Here is a 22,300-nt window from a genome sequence, read left to right on the forward strand (position 1 = left end):
TCCTACTCATACTCCCCCACAACGTAGTTTCCATCCCTGCTCAGCCTTGCATGGCCAAGCTCGATGGCAGCCGGGTGAGTGGTGTAGGGTAAGTTGGCGAGTGGGTGAGAATGGGGGCTGCATGAGAATGGCGCGACACGAATCATGGCAATTGGTGACAATGTTGCTTTGTGTTGAAAACCTAATACACACAGTATACTGCTTATGGAAAGATGACGGAGGGCGCGTCCTAAACAGTGCAACGGGGCATCTCCGTGATGGGAATTTGCGATGGTTGAGGCAACATGGCGAAGCTTAATAAGAACCCATCCTGAGTCTCTCTCAACTACATGGGAAGACATACAGATGAAGGACGGCCTGCCTACAACGGCTCAGTCGCTACTCGGAGTCGCCTGTCTCACCCGAGGCTTAATTACCCCTCTTCGATATGGTAGGTAATGGCTCCTCGTGCTTGAGCGAGAGATACGGATGTCCGTACTTCATGCCTATCTAATCAGGCAGGACGTTTGTAGGGTACCTTTTGAGTGTGGAGTCGGGCGGCTGGAATGAGCGACGACCAGCGCATGATGGCGTTATCGGAAGATGGAAGAGATAAAGCTACCTTGAGACAGACCGAAGGCGACCGGCCAGGCTTGGCTGGGGGACGCGGCGCGGCTGGGCCCAAAATGGGCTATGACGGCGTATCTCCCCCAACGCGCTCAGGCGGAAGTGCCTTGCTCTAGCATGGATTGACGGAAACGAGACCAGGCTGTAGGCTACAGGCTGCGCACGGGATGGGGAATGATGAGCTGTCGAAGTCATGACGTTTCCCGAGCTGCGGCTTCCCATTCCATGATTGATTCCCGTCATTGATTGAGGCGAGCTTAGCTTGTCCAGCTTGCTGCTTTCGCCAGGGATCTAGGTCAGTGTCTTGGGGGCCTGAGAGTGAGACACTGGCCTGGCTTCCACGCCAGGCACGTGCCAGGGACGTCGTCTGACTTGATGGATCAGGTGGATTGCGGCCGGTGGGGGGCCAATCGGAGCCTGGGAGCCGAGGGCCCCCCCGCATTCTGACACTGCACACACTGGGAACTCCTTGGTGCAGTGTTAACTGAGTTGGGTTGGCCGTACCTACCTGCCTTACCAAGCAGGGCTCTAGGCCGGCGGTACACTGTACGTAACGACGTACCTTGCGGGAGCTGTCCCTGGTGTGGGGACCTTGGCCTTCGCGAGCAGGATACATGCGCCATGACGGCCGCCAGACAGTGCATATGAGACCCAATGGCGTTCTGCACACGGTGCTCGCCTCGTTCATGGTCTGAGACCAGGCTCGCCTACCGGTGGTTACTGGGAGGTAAGCCCGAGGATTGTGCCTGTGGAAACGGCAACGCCTCAGTCAGTAAGTAGCCTCTGTGCCAGCCAAGGCGACCTGCCCGGGAACGGCGGCGTCAGCCGAGCGGGGGATGAGACAATCAGCCCTTGGGACCTTCCGCTGTCGTATTCTCTACGTAGTTCATCCAGGGGAGCTACCAGTAGCCTGTGGTCCACCGCTCTGGTAGAGTTTACTCGCGTGCTCAGCATGGCAAATGGCTCATTACTGTTAGTAGGGCCCCTGGCGCTTGTCGCTGTTTGTTGGGGAAAAGGCAACCGAGAGGCGTGACTCGTGAGGCGGGCGCATGGCATACCGTGCCAGCCCGAAGGCGATCGCACGGAGCGTCATGGGAGCTCCGAGGTACCTGCGATTCAGCGCTGCCGTTATCGCATCGCCCTGGGAACGGAGTGCGTCACAGGATTGGATGGCCATGGCGCCGCTAAACCGTGTTTGGCGCTCAGCCACCTCTGTTATCGCCTACCCTAGCGGCTGGATGCGTCACACTGCTCGCCCGCAGCGACCCGCGTTGATCCGCTGAGGCAACACCGGAGCTGTCGCACGCCTGTGCTCCTTCCGTTTATCTACCCCAGGTCCGCTCGCCATCCTCTCTCTTCCTCCATCATCTCCCCTCATCCATCATCTCCATCATCCAACGCATCGCCCTCTCCAATCCCATCATCTTAGAGGGTTGTAGATCGTACGCTTGATTCTTGCTCTTTTCGGTCGCCGGTAGACCATCCCAGAACCTCGTTCGCTCTGTCGCTTCGCACGCGCGGATTCGTCATCATGAGATACGCCCTCACCCTCTCGCTGGTCGCTGCCGCCAGCGCCAGCACCTTCGGCGTTGGCACCATCCACGACAAGTCCGCTCCCGTCCTCAGCTCCATCGAGGCCGAGAACATCCCGGACTCGTACATCATCAAGTTCAAGGACCACGTCGATGATTCCTCTGCCTCGTCCCACCACAACTGGATCCTTGACATCCATTCTGGCGGCGAGCAGGAGCGCCTCGAGCTCCGAAAGCGTAGCGAGTCCGCTGATGACTTCGTCCCATTCTCTGGCGTGAAGCACACCTTCAAGATTGGTGCATTCAAGGGCTACGCTGGCCACTTCCACGAGTCCGTCATCGAGAAGGTCCGGAACCATCCTGATGTAAGTCCAAGCCATCCACACCACTCCCTTTCCCTCGCCACCGAGCCGAGGCTAACCCCAAAACTAGATCGAGTTCATCGAGCGAGACACCCTCGTTCACACCATGCTTCCCATCGATTCTCAAGACAAGGTCACTGAGGACACCTGCGACGGCAAGACCGAGAAGCAATCTCCCTGGGGTCTTGCTCGTATCTCCCACCGAAACACCCTGAACTTCGGTACCTTCAACAAGTACCTCTACACCGAGACCGGTGGTGAGGGCGTTGATGCCTACGTCATTGACACCGGCACCAACATTGACCACGTCGACTTTGAGGGTCGAGCTCACTGGGGCGCGACCATTCCCACCGGCGATGCCGATGAGGATGGCAACGGTCACGGCACTCACTGCTCTGGCACCATCGCCGGTCAGAAGTACGGTGTTGCCAAGAAGGCCCAGGTCTACGCCGTCAAGGTCCTCCGATCCAACGGATCTGGCTCCATGTCCGATGTCGTCAAGGGTGTCGAGTTCGCTGCCACCAGCCATCTTGAGCAGGTCAAGGCTGCCAAGAAGGGCGACCGCAAGGGCTTCAAGGGCTCTGTTGCCAACATGTCTCTGGGCGGTGGCAAGACCCAGGCCCTCGATGCCGCTGTCAACGCCGCTGTCCGCACTGGCGTTCACTTCGCTGTTGCTGCCGGTAACGACAACGCCGATGCTTGCAACTACTCTCCCGCTGCCGCCGTCGAGCCCGTCACCGTTGGCGCTTCTGCTCTTGATGACTCGCGTGCCTACTTCTCCAACTACGGCAAGTGCACTGACATCTTCGCCCCCGGCCTGAACATCCAGTCCACCTGGATTGGCTCCAAGTATGCCGTCAACACTATCTCCGGTACCTCGATGGCCTCCCCTCACATCGCCGGTCTCCTGGCCTACTACCTGTCTCTCCAGCCCGCGGAGGACTCCGAGTACGCTGTTGCTTCCATCACCCCCAAGGAGTTGAAGGACAGCCTCGTCTCTATCGCTACCCAGGGCACTCTGTCCGGTATTCCTGACGATACCCCCAACCTGTTGGCCTGGAACGGTGGTGGCTGCAGCAACTTCTCCCAGATTGTTGCCGCTGGTGGCTACAAGGCTACCGCTAAGGATGTCCCTTCCTTCGTTGATGATCTCGAGGCCAACATCGAGGACGACTTCGAGGTTGTCTCTGGCAAGATCGTCAAGACTGCCAAGAAGTTCGGCAACAAGGCTGAGAAGTTCTCCAAGAAGATCCACGATCTCGTCGACGAGGAGATTGAGCAGTTCCTCTCGGAGATCTCTCTGTAAGATCATCAATAGGATCATCATCATTGGTGTATTGGTTATGCATTTTCGCTGGGATTGCGGACGGGGATTCGGTCGCTGGGTTTCGTTTTGGGTAACAATTGATATGAATTAGGGCGTAGACTATTGACATTTCTTGTCGTCATCGTCATTGCGTCGTGTCCTTGGTGGCTTGACTTGGGCCACTGAGATTGGTTGCATACACATAGGAGAGGGACTTTGTTCACTTTTGATAAGAATACATTTCGTTTTGTATTAATTTAGTTGTTTGTGCTGCTGTGATTGTTGTCCCTAAGGGTGTTGTGCCTGCTGTTTGCTTACTGAGTTTCGGTTGCACATGCTCACCAGATGTCGGCTCTTTCCACCCTAAGGCTTACCGATTGATTCCTTCCCCCGAGAATGGAGCTCCTGGCCTGCCATGACGAGGACTTCTGTGCCATCTCGAGGGCGATTCCTCCGTCGACTAACTGTCTTTGGGCGTGTCACATTCATCAACCGCACATCATTTCATCTCTCCATCGCAGTTGGCTTGCACCATACGTCTTTAACCGTCTTAGTGTTTTGTTAGTTCCCTGTCAACCAGAGACCCTCCGGTCGCACGCACGGCTTGATACCAACATCTCACCCATCCGCCGTGAACGGGATTTTTTTTACTCCAAGATTCGAAATCTCCAAACCGAAGCCGTCGTCGGTTGGAGATGCTCCGTCGCAACAGTTCTCGAAACAAGCAACGCCGCCCACTGAGTCGCAGCAAATCGACCAACTCCATTGTCCGAAGCTCTGTTCACCTCCTGGAAGTCATCGATCCAGTCGCTGCGGAACGAGACGCACACATTGCGGCTGTGCTCTCCTATCACCGAGCCCAAAGCAGGCGTTCTCACGAGATGGCTTCTATTCCTAGAGACCCAGCCAGTTTCTACCTTGATAGAAGTGATGGGGCATGCAGTTCGACAGGACAAGGTTTAGAACGGAACGATAGCACGAGGAGCAGAGGAGATGGCTCAGTGAGTGCTTCCGGAGTCAGACGACAGCAGAGTGTACGTTTCGCTGGACCAACTGCACGCCCGCGAAGAGCCCTGGCGTCAAGGGCGACTGAGAACCCAGGAACATCTGATGTTGACAACTCGAGCCTCCATGTCCTTGGTAATGTGGATAATAGACCCGCCTCAACGATGTCATACTCTAGGAGAAAACCCGACCCTCACGCTCTGACAAGACGTTACCTAGATTCTCTTCAAGCGCCGGACCAATGCTATGCTCCAGAAGATGACACTGACTCGGTACCTTCGTCATTCCGAAGGTTGCGCAAGTCAAAATCCATGTTCTCTACTTTCAACCCGCTCACTTCAGGGTATCACTTCAACAATGGGACTCCCGAGAAAGTCAACCCACAGCTTGCCAATTCCGGCTCCACACCCATACAGAAGGAGAATGATCCTATCCCAAGGGATCACCCACCTAGGCCCTCAACCTCACTGAGCGTCCTAAAGAGCCGTCGTTTTGTTGGAGCCTCTCGCTCAACTAGCCGCGCTGAGAATGATCTTGCTGTTCAATTGGCCCGAGAGAAATTCCGGGAGCAGGTGGAAGGACAATCAAGATTGAGATCTCAACCATCGATGCTCTTTAGGTCGAGGAATAAGCGAAGCGAAAGTTCTCTGGGATTCCGCAAATCTCTACGCAATAGCAGCAACAACAGCACTGCCTTGTCGTCGACATTCTCCACCAATAGCCTGTCCATATCCAAGCAGCCTGGACTTCGAAAAACTGCCCGAAAGGTGTCCAAGACGCTGAAGACCAAGCTGAAAGGGTTGTTTTCCAGGCCGAAAAGCGCAGCAGGCAACGGGACTGAAGGCAATGACCCGGACCTCTGCGAATCTGACGGCGAGAGCTGCTTACGCCTAGAAGATGACCTGACTCACCATGAAGCATCAATGTTTCGAGTGCCTTCACATGTTCCATCGCTACACGCCGTTCCTTCACATCAAGAGATGAGGTCTCGAAAAGGCAGTGTCGAGAGCATCGACAGTGGCGAGCACGAGATTCCTGACGACAAGTCTCGGGTCACCAGCTGGTCAAACTCTATCACCAACACTGCCTCGAGTGTGTGCGATTGGGAACGTCAGCGTCTGTCCATTATCAAAGAAAATTGCGCTCATGTTTCAACCCTTTCCCGAGCCGCAGACGAACACGGAGAGGGGGGTAAAGGACAGGAGACCTCGCCGGGACAGGGAATTGACAGCGAGCGTGTGTACTCTGCGCTCATGAAGAGAATGCAAGATATCAAACGGCAAGAAGAGGCACTTAAGGATCGAATTAACTCGGGAGAAGGATGGAGGACATCCACCATCAGGAGTGTACAAGCCGATGACGATGTCTTCGGGACTCAAGGGGGCGACCCAACGACGATGAACACCTCCAACTGCGAAAATGCAAATTCTTCAAAAGGGTTGATAGCAACACCGGCAGTCACAGCTTCTGAGTCTCAAGCGACCGTGGACAAAGACGAACCGGCTTCACCACAGAGACGCGTTGTGGCCGTGCAGCTCGAGCCGCCAACCACACTCACACATAGGAGTTCGGCTTTCTTTGCCAGTCCAACCTGCCATCTATTTCGCACAGCAAGCCCGTACCGTCGCGCTTTGCGAGAGAGTATGATAGGTTCCGAAGAACAAGAGCAGCCAGAATTGGCTGGGTCGAAATATCTCAAGTCTCTGTCTGCCATCAGCCTTCCCACACGCCGGACCAGCAGTGCAGGGTCCGACGGAGACCCTCGAATGGCATATGCAGAAAGCGTTTATTCTTGCTTGACGGATGATGTCAAGCCAGCACTCAAGAACCTGCCTGCGGCACCTGCATCCCAGAATCATGGGGATGCGACAATCTTTGTTGACGTGCCCACCTACAAGCCTACCCTCCTTCAACATCAACGAGATGTATCAACTGCCAGCTCAGTGGAGTGGAAGACTTGGCTCAGTGCAAACGTTTCAAAGTTAGAAGCTCCGATCACACCATCAAAGACCCAAGCCGAGGGAGAAGTATCGGATATGCTTTCAAAATTAGGGCATATCAGAGAAAGAGCAGAGATTGACTCACCCCAAGAAGCTCTCAGATCCACGAGGCAGGAATCCAATGAACCAAGTGCTCGGAGCCCATTGAGTCCTATGGAGGGAAACGCTCGTTCAAACTCAGATGCCATAATACCACATAGCAATTCTGCCAGAGGTACGCTACCTTCCGACGAGAATGAAGCTCCTAGGACTGCCGAATTTCCAGACAGGGAGGGTAGATGTCCTCCAATTCCCCCTCGAAAACACACCCGACCTGGTCCTTCGCTCCTGATGGCGAAGGATAACTCTGAAACCAACAATCCCGATAAATTACCAGAGACACCTCGCGTGCTATCGTTTAATACCGTTAGCCCTCTTACTCCCTCTCATGGTGAGTCAATTCAAAAACGTCGCACACGGCTGCGTGGCACCGGGTGGCACGGATCGCCAGCTCAGTCAAGCCCAGGTATGACTGGCGCAATTGAACGAGAATCACCGGTGCAGAGATCTGGTTGGAGTACCAGCCACTCAACACCTCGGACTCGGAGACGAATTGATAGATACAGCGACAACCAAGAAGACAGCGAACCGGGTCGCTTGGGGCTTGACACGGAAGGAATGGGAAGTAAGATGATGGTGGACATGTTTCTAAACAGCCGGCGCAATAGGACACCAGGCAGTGTCACCGGTGTGAGAATGGGGAGTTCCCCAGCGGCATTTATATGATTCTTGTTGGTGTGAGAGGAATAGTGTTATTGGAGGATCGTGTCGAGCCTGTCGACATGGAATGTTTAATGCGTGGCTTCTATATTAGAGTAGCCACCGAGTTCTCATGTTGTATATACCTTACGGCGGGTCAAGGGAATCGGAGGCACAGGGACGTCGCTGCAGGATCCAGAATTAGACAGACCAGATAGAAGTTTGCAACAGACACATACACAATTAACGCAGCTGTTGTGATATATTGGAGCCTCCAGAGACGGTGAAGTAGTGGGCTACGAGGATGCGAGGGCAAGGTTCACTGAGGACTGGCACCACCTCTTGAAGAAAGGAATTGTACATTGCAATTCTAATACTGATACAGGAAATCCTAAACGCCGGCTAACTAATCACCTCGAATGTTGAGGACTTACATGAACCTCCCAGTGTTTTGCCATGTCCTCTGGGAAGCTCTTCTTCCTGTCGTCATTCACCCACTTGCCGTATTTCTCATGTGTCGTCTCCTCTCGCAGCACCCCCGTCGCCTCGCCTCTCTCTAGGTAGTTGAAGAAATCGAGCGACACCTTGACGTACTCATCCAAGGCCTCGCGCACAGGCATCGTAGTCGACGTGGCCCAGCCCAGCAGCAGCGGCTGCAGCAACGGCGCGTCGGTGATGCTCGGGTGGGCGGTGCCCAGACTGGTGAGGAACCACGAGGCACCGATGCGGTCGGCGACGCCGCGCACGAGGTCTCGCACCGTGTCGAAGTGCGGACGGCCGAAGAAGATGCTGTGCTGGCTGGACCACGACGAGGAGTGTACGACGAGGATCGGCACTGAGATTTCGGCGTTGAGCGGGCCGCTCTCCTTGCCCGGGTCCAGGATGATGCCGCCAATGGCGGGGTTGCCCGTTGTGTTGGCCGTCTTGAGGGCCTGAAGCGCGCCGGTTGCGCCGTACGAGTGACCGCTGATGGTGAGGTGGTTGAAGTCGAGGCGTTCGGCCCAGGCGGCGAGGGCGTGGCCTTCAGATCGCGAGTTGAGTTTGAAGACATCGTCGAAGCCACGACCTTCGTTGATGCCCTGCAGCACGCGGATGGTCCCGGTGATTTCGGCTTCACGGAAGGCGAGCTGCTCTTCCTTTAATTTGGCCGTGGTCAAGGGAGGGTCGGCCTCGAGATCGCTCTCGCGGAGGAGGACGACTCGCCGGTCCTTCTTGTTCTTGATCTTGACGATGGATCCGGGACAGCTGCCGTCCCGGTGCTCGATGGCGGCGACGACGTATCCGCGGCTGGCGATCTGGCCGAGGAAGTGCGTGTAGTCTGTCCGGGAGCTGGCCATGCCGTGGGAGAAGATCATGACGGGGAACTTGTCGGCGTCTTCGGCGTCGTCGCCGTTGGCCCCGAGCAACGGCACGTCGACCTTTGCCGGGATGCCGACACTACCGACGAGCAGCCACAGCGCAAAGGTGAAGATGGGCCGGACGACGAAGTTGTCGACGTGGGCAATGCGGGCGTATCCCTCGGCCGTCAGGCTCAGCGGGCGCGGGACCCACGGATGGCGGGCCTTCTTGGAGCGGGCGGCCTTCGCGGTGGGATAGTAGAGGGTGAAGAGCACCGTCTCGACCTCGAAGGCCGGCCCGCGCGAGTCCCGCAGCAGCGTGTCGGAGATGCGCACCGCCTTGTGCAGCGGCACCTCGACGTCGATGGCGCCCACAGCGTGCGGGCCGGTGTACGCCGGCAGCGCTGACGAGAAGAAGGGCTGCCAGGTGAGGAAGCAGTAGGCGATGTAGAGGCACACGACGGCGAAGGCGATGTAGCGCCAGCTGAGGCGTGGCCGGAGGAGCGTCCGCAGCCGGGTCGCGAGCGCCTTGACGAGCGGCGACGACGTTGCCCACTGCCAGATGCGCGATTGCGAGAACGACGACGGCAGCAGCCATCCGCGGCTGCGGCCGGTGAGCCATCGGGGCGTGGGCGTGGTGTGCTGGCCGCTGGGCGTCATGGTCAGCGGCAGATCCGGGTCGTCGAGCAGGAGGCCGCTGGAGTCGTCGTCGTCGGTCTCCTCCTCCTCCTCGTTGCTGTCGTCGTCGTCGCCGTCGTCCATGCCGTCAAAGGAATTCAGTTCGAGATCCTCCTCTTGATACCAATCCACGTGCCCAGGATCCTGCGGGGAGGGCTGCATCGCGGGCAGAGGGCGAGGCTATGGCATTTGGCGATGCGTCGCATGGGTGGTGGTCGCGGCTGTTGGAGCGTGGTGGTGAAGGGCGGAAGTCAACTGACGTCAAGTTCAGCGAGGGCTGGTTAGTGCGTTTGGCGGGTTGGTAGGGCGGCCTGGGCTGGTTTCCGGGGGGCTGTGGCCGGGCCGTGTCCCTAATGACGCAACGGTCTAGCGCTCGCCCGCGTCTCTGCTGTCTTATCGCCGTCGCGAATACGGGCAATCCTTTTAGGCCACGCGTACCGTTGATACGACGAGGCAGAGACATACTAATCCATTCATGCGTGCCTGTGATTATTGCATACTGGGACGCTGCTGATTCTCCAATGGCGAGCCTGGTGTGGATGGGCTGACTGTGGCTTAGAAACAGCCCCTCTCCCTCGTAACCAGCCTGGTCTAATGTGTCAATCCGCGTATAACAAAGGTCCCGCCTTTTGATTTCCAACCTGGCCCCCTATCTTTGCAAACAGCGGCACCCCAGTTACTATTAACATGGGTTCACTTCAATAGCCTGAGCAATGGACAGCCACGGCCATCTAGAAACTGCGCTACTCCCCTCAATAGTGCATATTTCATGGTTGGTCAGGGACAAAATGACCCAGCGGGAGAGGACTTTGAAACCTCACACATCGACGAATTGACCACAGTGGGTACTTCTTGACCGTTTGAAAGGTCTAAGCTAACCACTCATAACAATTGAATAAAGGAGATCAAACTTGTGTTGGAGCCTCTTTTCAACGCAGTATAGGTTGCGTTTCTATCACGGACTGAGGTCGGTTTGATGGGGAAAATAGATTGTATTACTTGCACACCAATTCTCAAAGAAGAATCGGAAAAACAAAATCATGAGAACTAATAGAAGAGAGAGTCCGGGTACAAGGAGGAATCATATCCAGACTTCTCTTTCCAAGAGCCCGGATTTAGGTTGTCCTATATAGTACAACCTCTGGGATGCGGCGTGGGGTGCTGCTGGTTGTTCTTCGCTCGTGATATTGATTAGTATTCAATAGTATTTTAATAACCCCCTTTCAAGCTACCGTCTTGTCAAAACTATCTTTGCAGTTATAGATCAACAAATTCTGAATGATATATCTAGGATGTGTTTGCGGTGGCTTTGGGACATATGTAGGTGGTGCTTCATATATCGTGGTTTGAGTATGAGTTCCCCAGTATTGTCCTGGTGTGTATCTAGTAATTCCAGATGGCGATTTTGGGATCAGCGTCGGGGGGTGTCTGCTCGGATTTGAAACCAATGACCTCGAAGGTGGCTTCAGATATTGCCATCAAAGCTGTGTCGTCGGAGCCACATCAATAGTTGCGATAGCAGAAAGGGCTACCATGATAAGAAAACACCTTTTAATATATGCCATCTTTGCTTGAGCTGTTCCACCTTGACAGTATTTCCCCAAGAGATTGATGCCTGCGCCACTGCTTGAAAAATCGGCACCAGGGTTGACGCAGAATGACGACAGCTTGAACTACGCCGGGTCTCATTCGTGGAGCTTCCAGGAACAAATCCCGAGGCTCCCTTTTCCTAATTCGTCTCTCATCGCCGGGGATATGCGGTTGGAGAGATGCCCATAACCTCAGCCACCGCAAACCGAGTTTACAATGTCCTCCTAGCATGGAACGACATTCTGGCCTGGGCCGTTGAGGTAGCAATAGACGGCTTAAACTGCAGCGGGGTACTGGACGACTGTGTGACAAGCGGAATGATGTTCAATGCCATGCGAGAAAAAGTGGCTATGAGGTGGGCCAGTGGCGGATTTCACGGGTGCAAGGAATGACAGATTCACAAAAAGGTGAGACACACAGCTTACAGGAACGCGGAGACACTGCCTGGTCAAGGGGTTGGGCAATGCAATGTAAGTTTATTATGAGTTTACCAACGGACAACGCTACGGGTAAAATTGAGTCAGCCAGCGTGTCCTAGTACGTGCAATGGTGAAGCCATGTCTTGTGGGTGATGGAGTTGCAGAGGAGGTACCTGTGTATTTTGGTGGAGGTGTCCTCCAGCTTATTCTTGGGGGCGCATTGGATCATGATGATGATGGTGGCTTGTAGGGGGTGATTGGGGGCTTTAGGGAGTGCATGTGGAGCATCTCATAGGGCGATGTTGAGGTGATTAAGGCTGATCAAGTAAGCCTAACAGCGGGCGGGTGCAGGGGGGGCAGTTTCACAGCTAAGGGGGTCGATCCTGCAGGTCCAGGCTCCAACAGCCTCTGGTCCTCTGGTCCTCTGGTCTCCAGGACAGACAGAGTACCTAAGTAAGCGATTGATTGATTGATTGATGCTCATTTCTCTCCCTTCAGCTCTGCTTATCCCTCCTCCACCATCCGCCCATCGGCCTCCTCGGATGTCTCGTCGTTCCTTTTGGACAAGCCACCATGTTCTCCCGCAATAGAACCGTTCTTTGGGTCGGCGGCTTGATGTCGCTGATGCTTTGCTACTTCTGGATTAGCAGTCGCCCCGACACCGTCGTCTTGGAGCATCATGGCAACCGCCCTATCCACTCATCGGCCTGGCGCCAAAGTGGCGACGACACGTATTTCTGGAGGACTGTCGGTGCCTTTAACCAGCCAAGTGGGCCGGTTCAGATGCTGCCGACTGGCATTCCCCAGGCCTTCCCCAAGATCCAGACCAAATTCGGCTACGAGTCAAGCTCGGCGCGCAAGACCCGCGAGCAGCGTCAGAATGCAGTCAAGGAGTCGTTTCTCAGAGGATGGAAGTCCTACAAGGAGCGCGCTTGGATGTCCGACGAACTCATGCCCGTCTCAGGCGGCAGTCGCAACACTTTTGGCGGCTGGGCCGCTACTCTCGTTGACGCGCTCGACACCCTCTGGATTATGGATTTGCAGACCGACTTCGCCCAGGCCGTGAATGCGATTGATGCGATTGACTTCACTAAAACCGACATGACTGAGATCAACGTCTTCGAAACCAACATCCGCTACCTGGGTGCTTTCCTCGCCGCCTTTGATCTCAGCGGCGACACCCGCCTGTTGCACAAGGCTGCCGAGGTGGGCGAAATGCTCTACAAAGCCTTCGACACGCCCAACCGCATGCCCGTCACCCGCTGGGATATCCACGGGGCCGCCAACCACGCAGAGCAGAATGCGAGCTCCGGCGTGCTCCTGGCCGAGATTGGCAGCTTGTCCATGGAGTTCACTCGCCTGTCCCAGCTGACCGGAAACCCGAAGTGGTTTGACGCCATCCAGCGCATCACAGATGCCATGGCGGAGCAACAGGATTCTTCCGAGTTGCCGGGCATGTGGCCGCTCGTTGTAGATGCTAAGCAGATGATTTTCAACCATGGTTCGACTTTTACTCTCGGGGCCATGGCCGATTCAGCCTATGAGTATCTGCCAAAGATGGCGGCCCTGCTCGGCGGCCAGCTGCCCGTCTACCAGACCATGTACGAGAAGGCAATGGACGTGGCGATGAAACACACCCTGTTCCGCCCGATGACGCCCACGAATGAGGACATTCTCATCTCTGGACAGGTGCACACGGAAATGAGAGATGGGAACACGGCCGTCACGCTCGAACCTCAGGGACAGCATCTCGTGTGCTTCCTGGGCGGCACGCTGGCAATAGGTGGAAAGCTGTTCGCTCGTCCTGGCGATGTCACCATCGCGAACAAGCTCACCGACGGTTGCATTTACACCTACAAGGCGTTCCCGCATGGAATAATGCCCGAGACCTTTTACATGACCCCCTGCGAATCCCGGGAGCAGTGCCAATGGGACGACAACCGCTGGAAGCAACAGGTCCTCGAACGCGTCAACGGCGAAGAGGGCAAGACGGCGCAGGCTGACTCCATCATTGCAGAGAAACACCTCCCCAAGGGCTTCACTGAAGTCCCGGATCGGCGGTACATCCTGCGGCCCGAGGCCATTGAGAGTGTCTTCATTCTCTACCGCGTGACAGGTCGTAAAGATCTCCTTGCGTCAGCATGGGAAATGTTCCAGGCCATTGAGGAGACCACCAAGACTGAACTGGCCAACACGGCCGTGTGGGATGTCACTGTTGAGGGAGAGACTGCCCGTCAGGTGGACTCGATGGAGTCGTTCTGGATGGGCGAGACGCTCAAGTACTTTTATCTCATCTTCAGTGAGCCAAACTTGGTTAGCTTGGACGAGTATGTCTTTAACACTGAGGCACATCCTTTGCGGCGCATGCTCTAGGCAGGGAATATCAGGTATAACAGGAATATGTCGGTTTAAATCCAGGATGGGCATTGCTTTTTGTACAAACTTTCTCTCTACATACACATTAATACCCCAACAAGTTGAGAATGATGATTTATGAGCCATCGGTTCTTAAGTGACGTATTCAAGAAGTCTGTCTTTGAAATTGACTTGTGGAATTCTTAACCACGCGAGATGTGGAGGAAGTATGAATCTATGGGTGTTGTTACTCTGTGGTTCGGTGACAGTTCTAGTTCGCTCTCGGGTTGGATAGTAACGTCTTTACTGACGAGCTCTGTTCGTACGTATGTCTAATACTGTTCTTGCCACTAACACAGCTGTATCGTGGTTTTATTCAACTGTGCCTCGCTCTGAGTTCTCTCTCGCGAACCCATATTATGTCATATTCTGTAAGAATTCCATACCGGGCTTAAGATTGTGAACATAAGTTGGTGTGCCCTAATGATAGTACAGGATCATAGTTTTCAAAATACTGCATCAATGATCTCGCTATCACTGACAAAGTGTTCTGGGTTCTCTCAGAGACTTTGGACTAGACATCTCTGGCTCATCGCCAAGGAATCCGTCTTTCTTTCTTCCTTACAACTCTCGCATCTCCGCATCTCGCCAGAAACCTCCACAAACTCCCCAAACCTACTAATCAACTTACGAAATCTACCATCGCCAGAATCATCAACCAAGATGCCTTCCACTTCTGGCAACGGTTGGGGCTGCGCCAACCCTCGTTGCGCTGGGAAGCCTCTGAGCCCTCTCGTTTCCATTGCGTGCCTGTCCTGCGGCTGCAGAGCCGGTACTGATTTCCAGAATTTCACCGCTGAGCAGGCCTCCAAGACGGCCGACGGCAAGGACAAGTACCCCAAGAAGTAAGGTGAGACACGTGGAATTATAACCTGTTGATAAGGAAGACGGATTTTTCCGAGAGAAAGTGATCGTCCGGAGACGATCTTGTTACTTTCTTCGCCCAATGAATAGGAAAGGGAGTTCCCATAGTCCTCCCTTCTTTGTAATCCGTTTTCACTAGCCGATCCGGAAGTGAATTTTTGGGGGATTATTTACTTCTTTGCTAATCCCTTCCCTTAGTGACCCGGAAGTGTGGCTTCTTTAAGATCTTCCATCCCGAAATATGGAAGGGACGGTCCGGTACCGTCTCTTGGGGATAGTGCAAGAAGTATTGACATGAAATACTCTCATCGTGCATCTACCCTGTGGGCTAGACTTGGAATCTATAACTGATCCAAGTGATTGAGACTCTACCCTGGGCAAACTTGACATTTATGTACTAATTTAGAAAGCCTGGGAACTATAGAACAGTCCATGAACATCCGACTTGATATGTTAATCTTAATTCTTCGAGTTTGGTCTTGTACACACTTCCATGAACAGCACATGCCACTCCAATTCTGTAAAGTAGCAAGGACTACGTGTTTTCGCGACTTAAGATGAAGTTTCTCGAACAGGGACTAACTACGATAAACTTTATACTCTTTGTAGATCGCGGATTCTATTAAAAACTCTGGGTTTATATTTCCAGCCTCGACGTCTTCAACTATGAGAAAACGGTGCTCATGTGTTAGAATTGCCTAGAGATCGTGCCTTTCTTGTATCCTAGCACTCGCACGACATCGTGGGGGATTGATTGAAAACCCGTCAAGAGGAGCTCCAAGCACAATGATAGATTTCAAGACCGCTAGTATGCCCAATAACTTTCCCACCTTGAACACTAATTGTGCGATAGTCTAAGAAATGACGGATACGGTAGTTATCAGAACGATACCAGTAATGCGCTGTCGTCGATAGCCAGTTGACCCCTTCGGTGATGGGGAAACCATAATCAATAGGTGGATTGAAGACACTGGGCACGAGGCTTTCTCCGAGGTCTTGCTGCGGAGGTTCTGAGGGAGAAATCTACCGCCAATGATCCCAGGTAGTCCCCAGGGCTCAGAAATACATGCATGAAGAGATGAGATAGGACGGGAACGTTTACAACAGCAGGCGAACAACCGTTCAAGGAATGAATTGATCCCACTGCTCCTGAGTTCCTGAAGCGTAGCGGGTAACCTGATAAATACGTTCTCTTCGCTGGCCATGCAGCAACCCTGATGGCCTGATCCGACAGTTATAGTGGCCTGTCTTTACCGGCGTATTGTCGTCGACTTGAATCGCCACGATCGAGCGTTTGCTATCTTGGAAGATTTTCAGTAAAAAATACATGCCTCGACTTCAGTGGTGGTTCGTATAATAAGCCCATGGGGCTCGCGCGAGAGTCTGTGTGAGTTGAGCTCTGCTAGAGATATTGACAAGGCGGCTAGGTGGCCTCGAGAACCGTGTCCCTAAGGCGTCCGATAGGCGTAGCGAGGCTGGTTAAAGACATTATCGGCATCAACTTTTGCGTTAACATTATTGGTAGTATTATTGGCGAGCCTGCCATCAATCTTTACGGGAACTCAAAGTTGAAGGCCTGCTCATTCGGCGAGAGCATGCTTACGACCGGCGATGAAAAAGCTAACGATGGTATCATGTTGGGGAGAGGAAGCCCGTACCCTAGAGCCATTAAGCGGCTTGTTGGAATGCTAAGATGTGCCTAGAACTTATGAACGGCATAGATCATGGGAACTAGACTACGATATACAATTCATTGCTACTATGACTGTCCAGGTTTTGTTTGCTTGGTGCCGGGAGTGATGACTGGAAACCTTCTTGCCTCTGAACCTATCTGTTGGGAAGCTTCACTTTCACCCTACTGGTCAAGAGAGTATCGAGTTATGTTAGCAATCACTGTACGAGGGTTTGTCACGATTCGATCACGGAAGGAAGCCTACAATTCCAGAAGCTGCCCAGTTTTTGTCTCCAGACACATCAGCTCGTGAGGTTGTGCCTCTCTCAGGCTCCGCCAACAAAGTGTCCTGTTTTGTCGTCGACATGGTCAGCTTGGGTTCAAGTAGCCTGTGGAATTGTAACGGAGACGGATGTGCGGTTGCGCGAGCGAGAACATTGCTTCTGCAAGTTGACTGTGGAACTGAGCCTGATAGGTCCTTGATGCTATGGCAATGGCGGCTCGTTGCCAATATCGGGAAACGCTGTGGAATTCACATAATGGCATCGGCAAACTACGGCAGGGTCAATTAACCGAGATGTGGTAAGTGGAAATGATGAAGAAATCGACGGTGAATAGTCTGATTCGTCCTGGATTCGAGGCTGAGCTGAGCGATCAATCAAGAACGAGGAACTTGTTGCGCATCTCGCCCAATCAATTCCGTGTTTCCGATCAGGCTGTGGCGGACTGCGGCTGACTGTGGATGAGGAGCTGTCACATGGGCGGAACAAAGCTTGCACCTGGAGTTGTAGTAGAAGCAAACGAATTTGGACGTGGACTAGCACTGCGACCAAGAAAATACATTAAAACATAACCACCTTTGGAGGGAAGCGACTTGAGACACAACGTGATTAGCATAGCCCGTTTATCCCGAGCGGTAAGTGACATACAAGCCACCCAACGTGGCCATGTACGCCGCAGTGGTTTAGGCATCCAGTCGAGTAGTCATCTAAGTCACACAGTATCAAGCATTGCCACAATTCCCTTGCCTGCCTATCATCGATGCACTCTTTGGGAACTGGAAAAAGGCCCGTGACGTAGAACAGAGCACGCTGATGCAGGATTTATCACCATCGCCCACAATCCGGGGACTAAGCTAGGCGATACCCCGGCCCCATGTCCGCATTATTGCCCACCGGACAGTACCAAGAGTGGCGGGTCGCAAGGCGAGGGGAGTGAATAAAAGGAACCGGAACGTACCAAAACGCCCTCGGTACCAATATTCATGGTGGTGACGAGATAGGTATGCGTGCAAGCTAGGCCAATGACGATGGCATTTGGGAAATCCGGGGTGTAGATTAGCCGGGCCTTTGAGTTTCAATATTGACAGTATTGATACGTGGAGAGGGAGTTGACGTGGCCAAGGGGCGTCCAGAAGTCACCTCACGTTGTGGACTATCGGCCGGGTAAACTCGCTCGGATGCCTGGAGTCCGGTACTTTGATAGCATCGGGTGTAGATACAGTACCTTCAGCTCTCCACGAGACTGGGGGCGGTGGTTGCTCCATGACTTACTCCACTGCTCCGTGACTCGATATGTGTTGCCATACTTGGCGCCAGCTAGACACTAATCGGGGGGTTAGATACCCGGACTTTGAGGGAATGGAATCCAACTCAGATGTGAGCAGTCTCGGTGAGCCTCTCATTCTATGGCATCAATCTTCATGGAGACGAGGGTCGAAGCCCGGTCGAAGCACCGTCGAAGCAAGGCCGAAGAAGCAAGTCCCTAGGGTCACTCGAGGTGTGGGGGCGACGGGGGTCCTTCGGCGGGCCCGTCTCTCCACCACCCGTCCCCCATCCATTGATATCCCTGTCATCTGGACTGTTAGCTCGGGACTTGGTCAGCATTTGAAGGAGGACAGGACCTGTTAAGGCCAAGTATGGCACCAGACGCCGCGACCACCTAAAGTGGACATTGCGATCTCGGCTCACTGAAGGTTACTTGTAGTAGCTCGGGGTTGTTTGAAGCAGTCCGTCCCACCACGTGCTCACCCTAAATGCATGGCGTTCATGGAACGGAATAAGGGATCGTGGAGGCGCCGTCCCCCCGATCTGCTTCCTTTGTACAAAGTAAATGTGGTCCGATAGCTTGGCAGCTTGGAAGGGCGGAGGATAGAATGGTGAGACAACAATGCCACGGAGACCCGAGTTGACAGCTCTGCAGGCGGTTTCAGGTGGTGATGGCCAGCTGTGGCACAAATGGAGCCGCGCCCTGAGAAGACTTCTGGGCATGTCGGGGAAGTCTCGGGTGTGATAATGTTGGCAGCGGAATTTTAGACGCCGCTTCTGGCGCCTCGGAGGAAAAAGGGTGGCACCCTGCAGGCTTTGGCACTGTGTGTAGACAACGTCTGCGGGATGGCTTGCGTAACGGGTTGCTGAAGATAAATGCTGCAGCAGGCGCTATGTGATAGCCACGATCCATCCACAAAATGTCCAAAGGGGAAAGATGCCAAAGATGGACGGTTCACGATTTCCGGGATTGATCTGTTCCGCAGACTGGCATCATAGCTGAGGGTCAACCTGACAGGCTTAGGATCCCCGGTAGTAGGGGATGGCCGAGCATCGAACCATCCTGGCCCAAACCGGCAACGTTTGATGACCAGACGCTGAGGGTGTGACGTTGAGGTGTGATGGCTGGGAAGTCACTGTCCCGAGTTTCTTACAAGTACGAAGTACTTGGCGCGGGAGTAAGACTGGAGCCGGGAGAGCAAAGGATGACGACGATAATGCCGATTCCAGCTGGGGGCATCCCGTGGATGAGATTCGGCCTTCCTGCTGGTAAGATCCATATTGCAACGACAGCCTTGCCAGACTCGTATGAGCCGCGACGGCCAGTCGATCTTGCTTCTACAGAAGCAGAGACCGAGATAAGATGGAGACGTCTTTTTTCGGTGTAATATACCACTCCGAAGGGAATCCATCGCCTTGGGTGCCAGTTGTTGCACGCCACTGTCGTGTGGGGGAGATAGGACGGTCCTAGCTGCAGGGAGTGGCCCCCAGCACGGATGGACTGGAGGATGAAGTTAGGTGCATATCCGATGATGGGTAGACAGAACCCTTGCTTGGACACGTCTTATCCCATCGTATTGCATGGAGAGCCTCCATCACGAACGTGTTAATGTTAAATGTAATCATCTATGAGAACGCCCCAGGGTCGTATCGCGATGCGACTGGACAATTTAGAGGAGCCTCACGAGCCCAGAGCTAGTAGGCATAGGGACTGGTCGGTATGGCCATTGTGTTCGTGGCTGTAGGATAGCCACGGACGAGCTGGACCCGGAGCTGGCACTGTCATGAGCTGAGGGACTGCGACTGGCCAGCGAGCCAGGATAATCTCCAACATGGTGATGGAGGCTGCAGAGATCAGCAGCATGGCGATGAGACATGAGAGCTCGGCATCGAGCAAGGCGGCTACCTGAGAGGATTCGGGATTCGAGAAAAGAGACGAGACGAGACGAGACGAGACCTGCGGGACGGGATCCGACGAAGAGAATCAGCCTAGCCCACATCACGGAGCACCCTAGTAGACGCACAATCAAACCCGCAGTGCCGGGAAAAAGGGGGCCGCTAGGAAGCGACAACAGCGAATGCTGAAATTTGGGACCCCACAGCATCAAGATGAGTTGGAGTTTGGTAACAACGGGCGATGTTGTAGTGAACGATGAGGAGTGAGAGAGGGAGAGACGGTAATGAGAAAAGAAAGAGTGGGACATGACGTCCGAGTGCATCTAGACAGTGTTAACGGCCAACTTGAATCCCAAGTTGACGCCGTCGAAGTACCTAGAGACAAACCTGACCGCCGGACGTGTTTTTTTCTTTTTCTTTCGCAGTGGCGATCATGTGCTCTTGCGGATTCCATCGCTTGTGGATGCCTTCGAGTCAATGCGGTTGCTTGATTTCGTGGTTGGTTGGACTTCCAAACAAGGCGTCATAGAACGAAGATCGAAGCCCGAGATGTTTTGTCGTTGGGTTTGCCGGTGGCAAGACAATCAGGCTGGATGGAACGGTTTGGCGGGGGGCCGTGCTTGTCGTGCCAGGGCGTTCGGGGTCCTGGGCAGCCTGGAAGGCTTTGGCGGGTGCATCTGGGCGTTGTGGCCACTGGGGCCAAGCGCTGAGCAGGCGGAGATCCGGGCATCCAGGGTGCACTCTAGGGGCAGTCAAGGGGCTCACAGGGCATCTCACAGGCGTTGCAGGCCTCTAGGGCGCTAACGGATGGCGCGAGCTGGGACGGGACGACGGGCTTCGGCCGAAGCGACCCCAGGACTCCCCATCTGGGGCGAGTCGGTGACATGCGAGTCTCGGATTGGGCTGGATTCGATTGGACATGGAGGCGTGGGCCAGGCCCAGAGTTGGCCTAGGAGGGGAATGGCAGAAGCCCCGATGCGGCGATGGATTGGCGCAGCCGTGCATGTCTCTGCCAGCCGTTGGCAACGTCGTGGTGGTTTGTGTCCTGCTCACGATGTTGCTGTGCTGCATGTCGGGCGCCGTTGCTCGCTGGTTTGCAGCTGAAAAAAACAGCATGCGTCTCGTGTCAGTGTCCATGTATTCGCACAGTGTTCCCAGGCCCGAGCTGCACTGGCAACCCACCCGTCCGCTGGCAACCCTGGCCCAGTGCCCAAGAAAGACGCGACACCCCCCACATATCGTCATTTCAGTGTCCGTCATTAGCCCGGTTATCAAATCAAATGGGGCGCCTGTGCTCGACGGACATCGAGCAGACCAGGGTCCTGAGGGGGTCAGAACAAATTGTCGTTTGTTCGGTGGAATTCGATGCGCGACTTGTACCTGTACAGCCTTGACGATGTGATGGGACTGAGAGACAGGTGCGGTGCACGCAGATGAGACACAGTTGACTCTTGCTAGGGCATCTCCGGGAGGGAAAGGTGCCCCCAGTGCCATCGTGCCTGCCTATCCCCCAGGTCTCATCTCATCTCATCTCTCCGTCGTATACCTTACATAAGGCAGTAGCAATAACTCGTACAGAGTGCCTACCGCACCACCTGAGGGACGAGGGGGCCCGACTACGGGAGTCAGGCAATGTGGTAGGCCAGTACTTTGTTGTACGGCGGCGTTGCTTGCCTTGTGAGGAAGAAGGTACCGTTGGGTCGGGTACCTCCCTCGACCCGGCCCGGGCGAGGTGTCCCCCCAATCTGGGTCCCATCTGGGTCAATCTACAGCGATTCACACCCACTAAAGAATGCGTTGCACCCGCCTAAGAAACGGCTTCCGGGGCGAGGTACCGACCTGCCTAGAACAGACAGAGTACATCAGCCCAGGTACCTTACCTCGCTCACTGGGCGGGCTGTCCATCGCACCGCACCGAACCGCGCCTGCCACTGCCACCTGTACTCGACGACCAAGTTGCCGGCTGGCGCCCACCTGCACTTGAAAGTGGTCCCGTCCCCACGACGTGACTTCCACTTTGATTGATGGATTGACTGGCCTGCTCCTTCTCCCTCTCTCCTTTCCCACCTGGAATTTTTTCCCCCCATCACACCTATTCAACCTTCCTCAACTTCGCCTCTCTCTCTCTTTTCTTTCCCTCTCCTCCGTCCTCCCCCCTCCGTCTCCCTCTCTCCCCAGACCTCCTGTCTGTCAGAAAGCGGCCCGCGCATCGACTGCAACTCCCGGTTCGTGGTTGATTTTTGTGATCCCGCGCTCTAAGCCCGCCTTCTCCGCAATCCCGAGACCCTCGCGTGTGCCATTTCCCGACTCGCGCGGCCCGTGGCATATCCCTT

At 54.5% G+C, this 22,300-nt stretch overlaps 8 protein-coding genes across 8 annotated transcripts; 3 read left to right on the forward strand and 5 right to left on the reverse strand.

Annotated features, from left to right (window-relative positions):
• Positions 1–1,871: 1,871 nt before the first annotated feature.
• BGZ61DRAFT_195817 (subtilisin-like protease) lies at positions 1,872–4,000 on the forward strand. Its single transcript, XM_046237856.1, has 2 exons — positions 1,872–2,503; positions 2,571–4,000. The coding sequence occupies exons 1-2, from the start codon at positions 2,138–2,140 to the stop codon at positions 3,804–3,806; spliced, it is 1,602 nt and encodes a 533-aa protein (XP_046106700.1). The 5' UTR covers positions 1,872–2,137; the 3' UTR covers positions 3,807–4,000.
• A 501-nt stretch (positions 4,001–4,501) lies between these two features.
• Positions 4,502–7,804, forward strand: BGZ61DRAFT_386362 (uncharacterized protein; the record flags this gene model as incomplete). Its single annotated transcript, XM_046242743.1, has 2 exons — positions 4,502–4,676; positions 4,797–7,804. 2 exons carry the CDS (start codon positions 4,502–4,504, stop codon positions 7,574–7,576), a joined length of 2,955 nt encoding a protein of 984 aa, XP_046106701.1. The 3' UTR covers positions 7,577–7,804.
• Positions 7,805–7,891: 87 nt separating this feature from the next.
• BGZ61DRAFT_447542 lies at positions 7,892–10,060 on the reverse strand. Its single transcript, XM_046245360.1, has one exon. The coding sequence runs from the start codon at positions 9,724–9,726 to the stop codon at positions 7,960–7,962; it is 1,767 nt and encodes a 588-aa protein (XP_046106702.1). The 5' UTR covers positions 9,727–10,060; the 3' UTR covers positions 7,892–7,959.
• A 1,935-nt stretch (positions 10,061–11,995) lies between these two features.
• Positions 11,996–14,063, forward strand: BGZ61DRAFT_447544 (glycoside hydrolase). The gene has a single exon (XM_046245361.1). It carries the CDS (start codon positions 12,147–12,149, stop codon positions 13,944–13,946), a length of 1,800 nt encoding a protein of 599 aa, XP_046106703.1. The 5' UTR covers positions 11,996–12,146; the 3' UTR covers positions 13,947–14,063.
• A 3,083-nt stretch (positions 14,064–17,146) lies between these two features.
• BGZ61DRAFT_447545 (uncharacterized protein) lies at positions 17,147–18,349 on the reverse strand. Its single transcript, XM_046245362.1, has one exon. It carries the CDS (start codon positions 17,494–17,496, stop codon positions 17,278–17,280), a length of 219 nt encoding a protein of 72 aa, XP_046106704.1. The 5' UTR covers positions 17,497–18,349; the 3' UTR covers positions 17,147–17,277.
• A 216-nt stretch (positions 18,350–18,565) lies between these two features.
• BGZ61DRAFT_447546 (uncharacterized protein) lies at positions 18,566–19,052 on the reverse strand. The gene has a single exon (XM_046245363.1). The coding sequence runs from the start codon at positions 18,982–18,984 to the stop codon at positions 18,733–18,735; it is 252 nt and encodes an 83-aa protein (XP_046106705.1). The 5' UTR covers positions 18,985–19,052; the 3' UTR covers positions 18,566–18,732.
• A 630-nt stretch (positions 19,053–19,682) lies between these two features.
• BGZ61DRAFT_447548 (uncharacterized protein) lies at positions 19,683–20,308 on the reverse strand. Its single transcript, XM_046245364.1, has one exon. It carries the CDS (start codon positions 20,288–20,290, stop codon positions 19,742–19,744), a length of 549 nt encoding a protein of 182 aa, XP_046106706.1. The 5' UTR covers positions 20,291–20,308; the 3' UTR covers positions 19,683–19,741.
• Positions 20,309–20,441: 133 nt separating this feature from the next.
• On the reverse strand, positions 20,442–21,461 carry BGZ61DRAFT_475802 (uncharacterized protein; the record flags this gene model as incomplete). Its single annotated transcript, XM_046248730.1, has 2 exons — positions 20,442–20,709; positions 20,773–21,461. The coding sequence occupies 2 exons, from the start codon at positions 21,459–21,461 to the stop codon at positions 20,442–20,444; spliced, it is 957 nt and encodes a 318-aa protein (XP_046106707.1).
• Positions 21,462–22,300: the final 839 nt, after the last annotated feature.

The sequence above is a fragment of the Ilyonectria robusta genome (assembly GCF_021365365.1).
Source record: "Ilyonectria robusta strain PMI_751 chromosome Unknown BGZ61scaffold_6, whole genome shotgun sequence".
Classification (NCBI taxonomy): domain Eukaryota; kingdom Fungi; phylum Ascomycota; class Sordariomycetes; order Hypocreales; family Nectriaceae; genus Ilyonectria; species Ilyonectria robusta.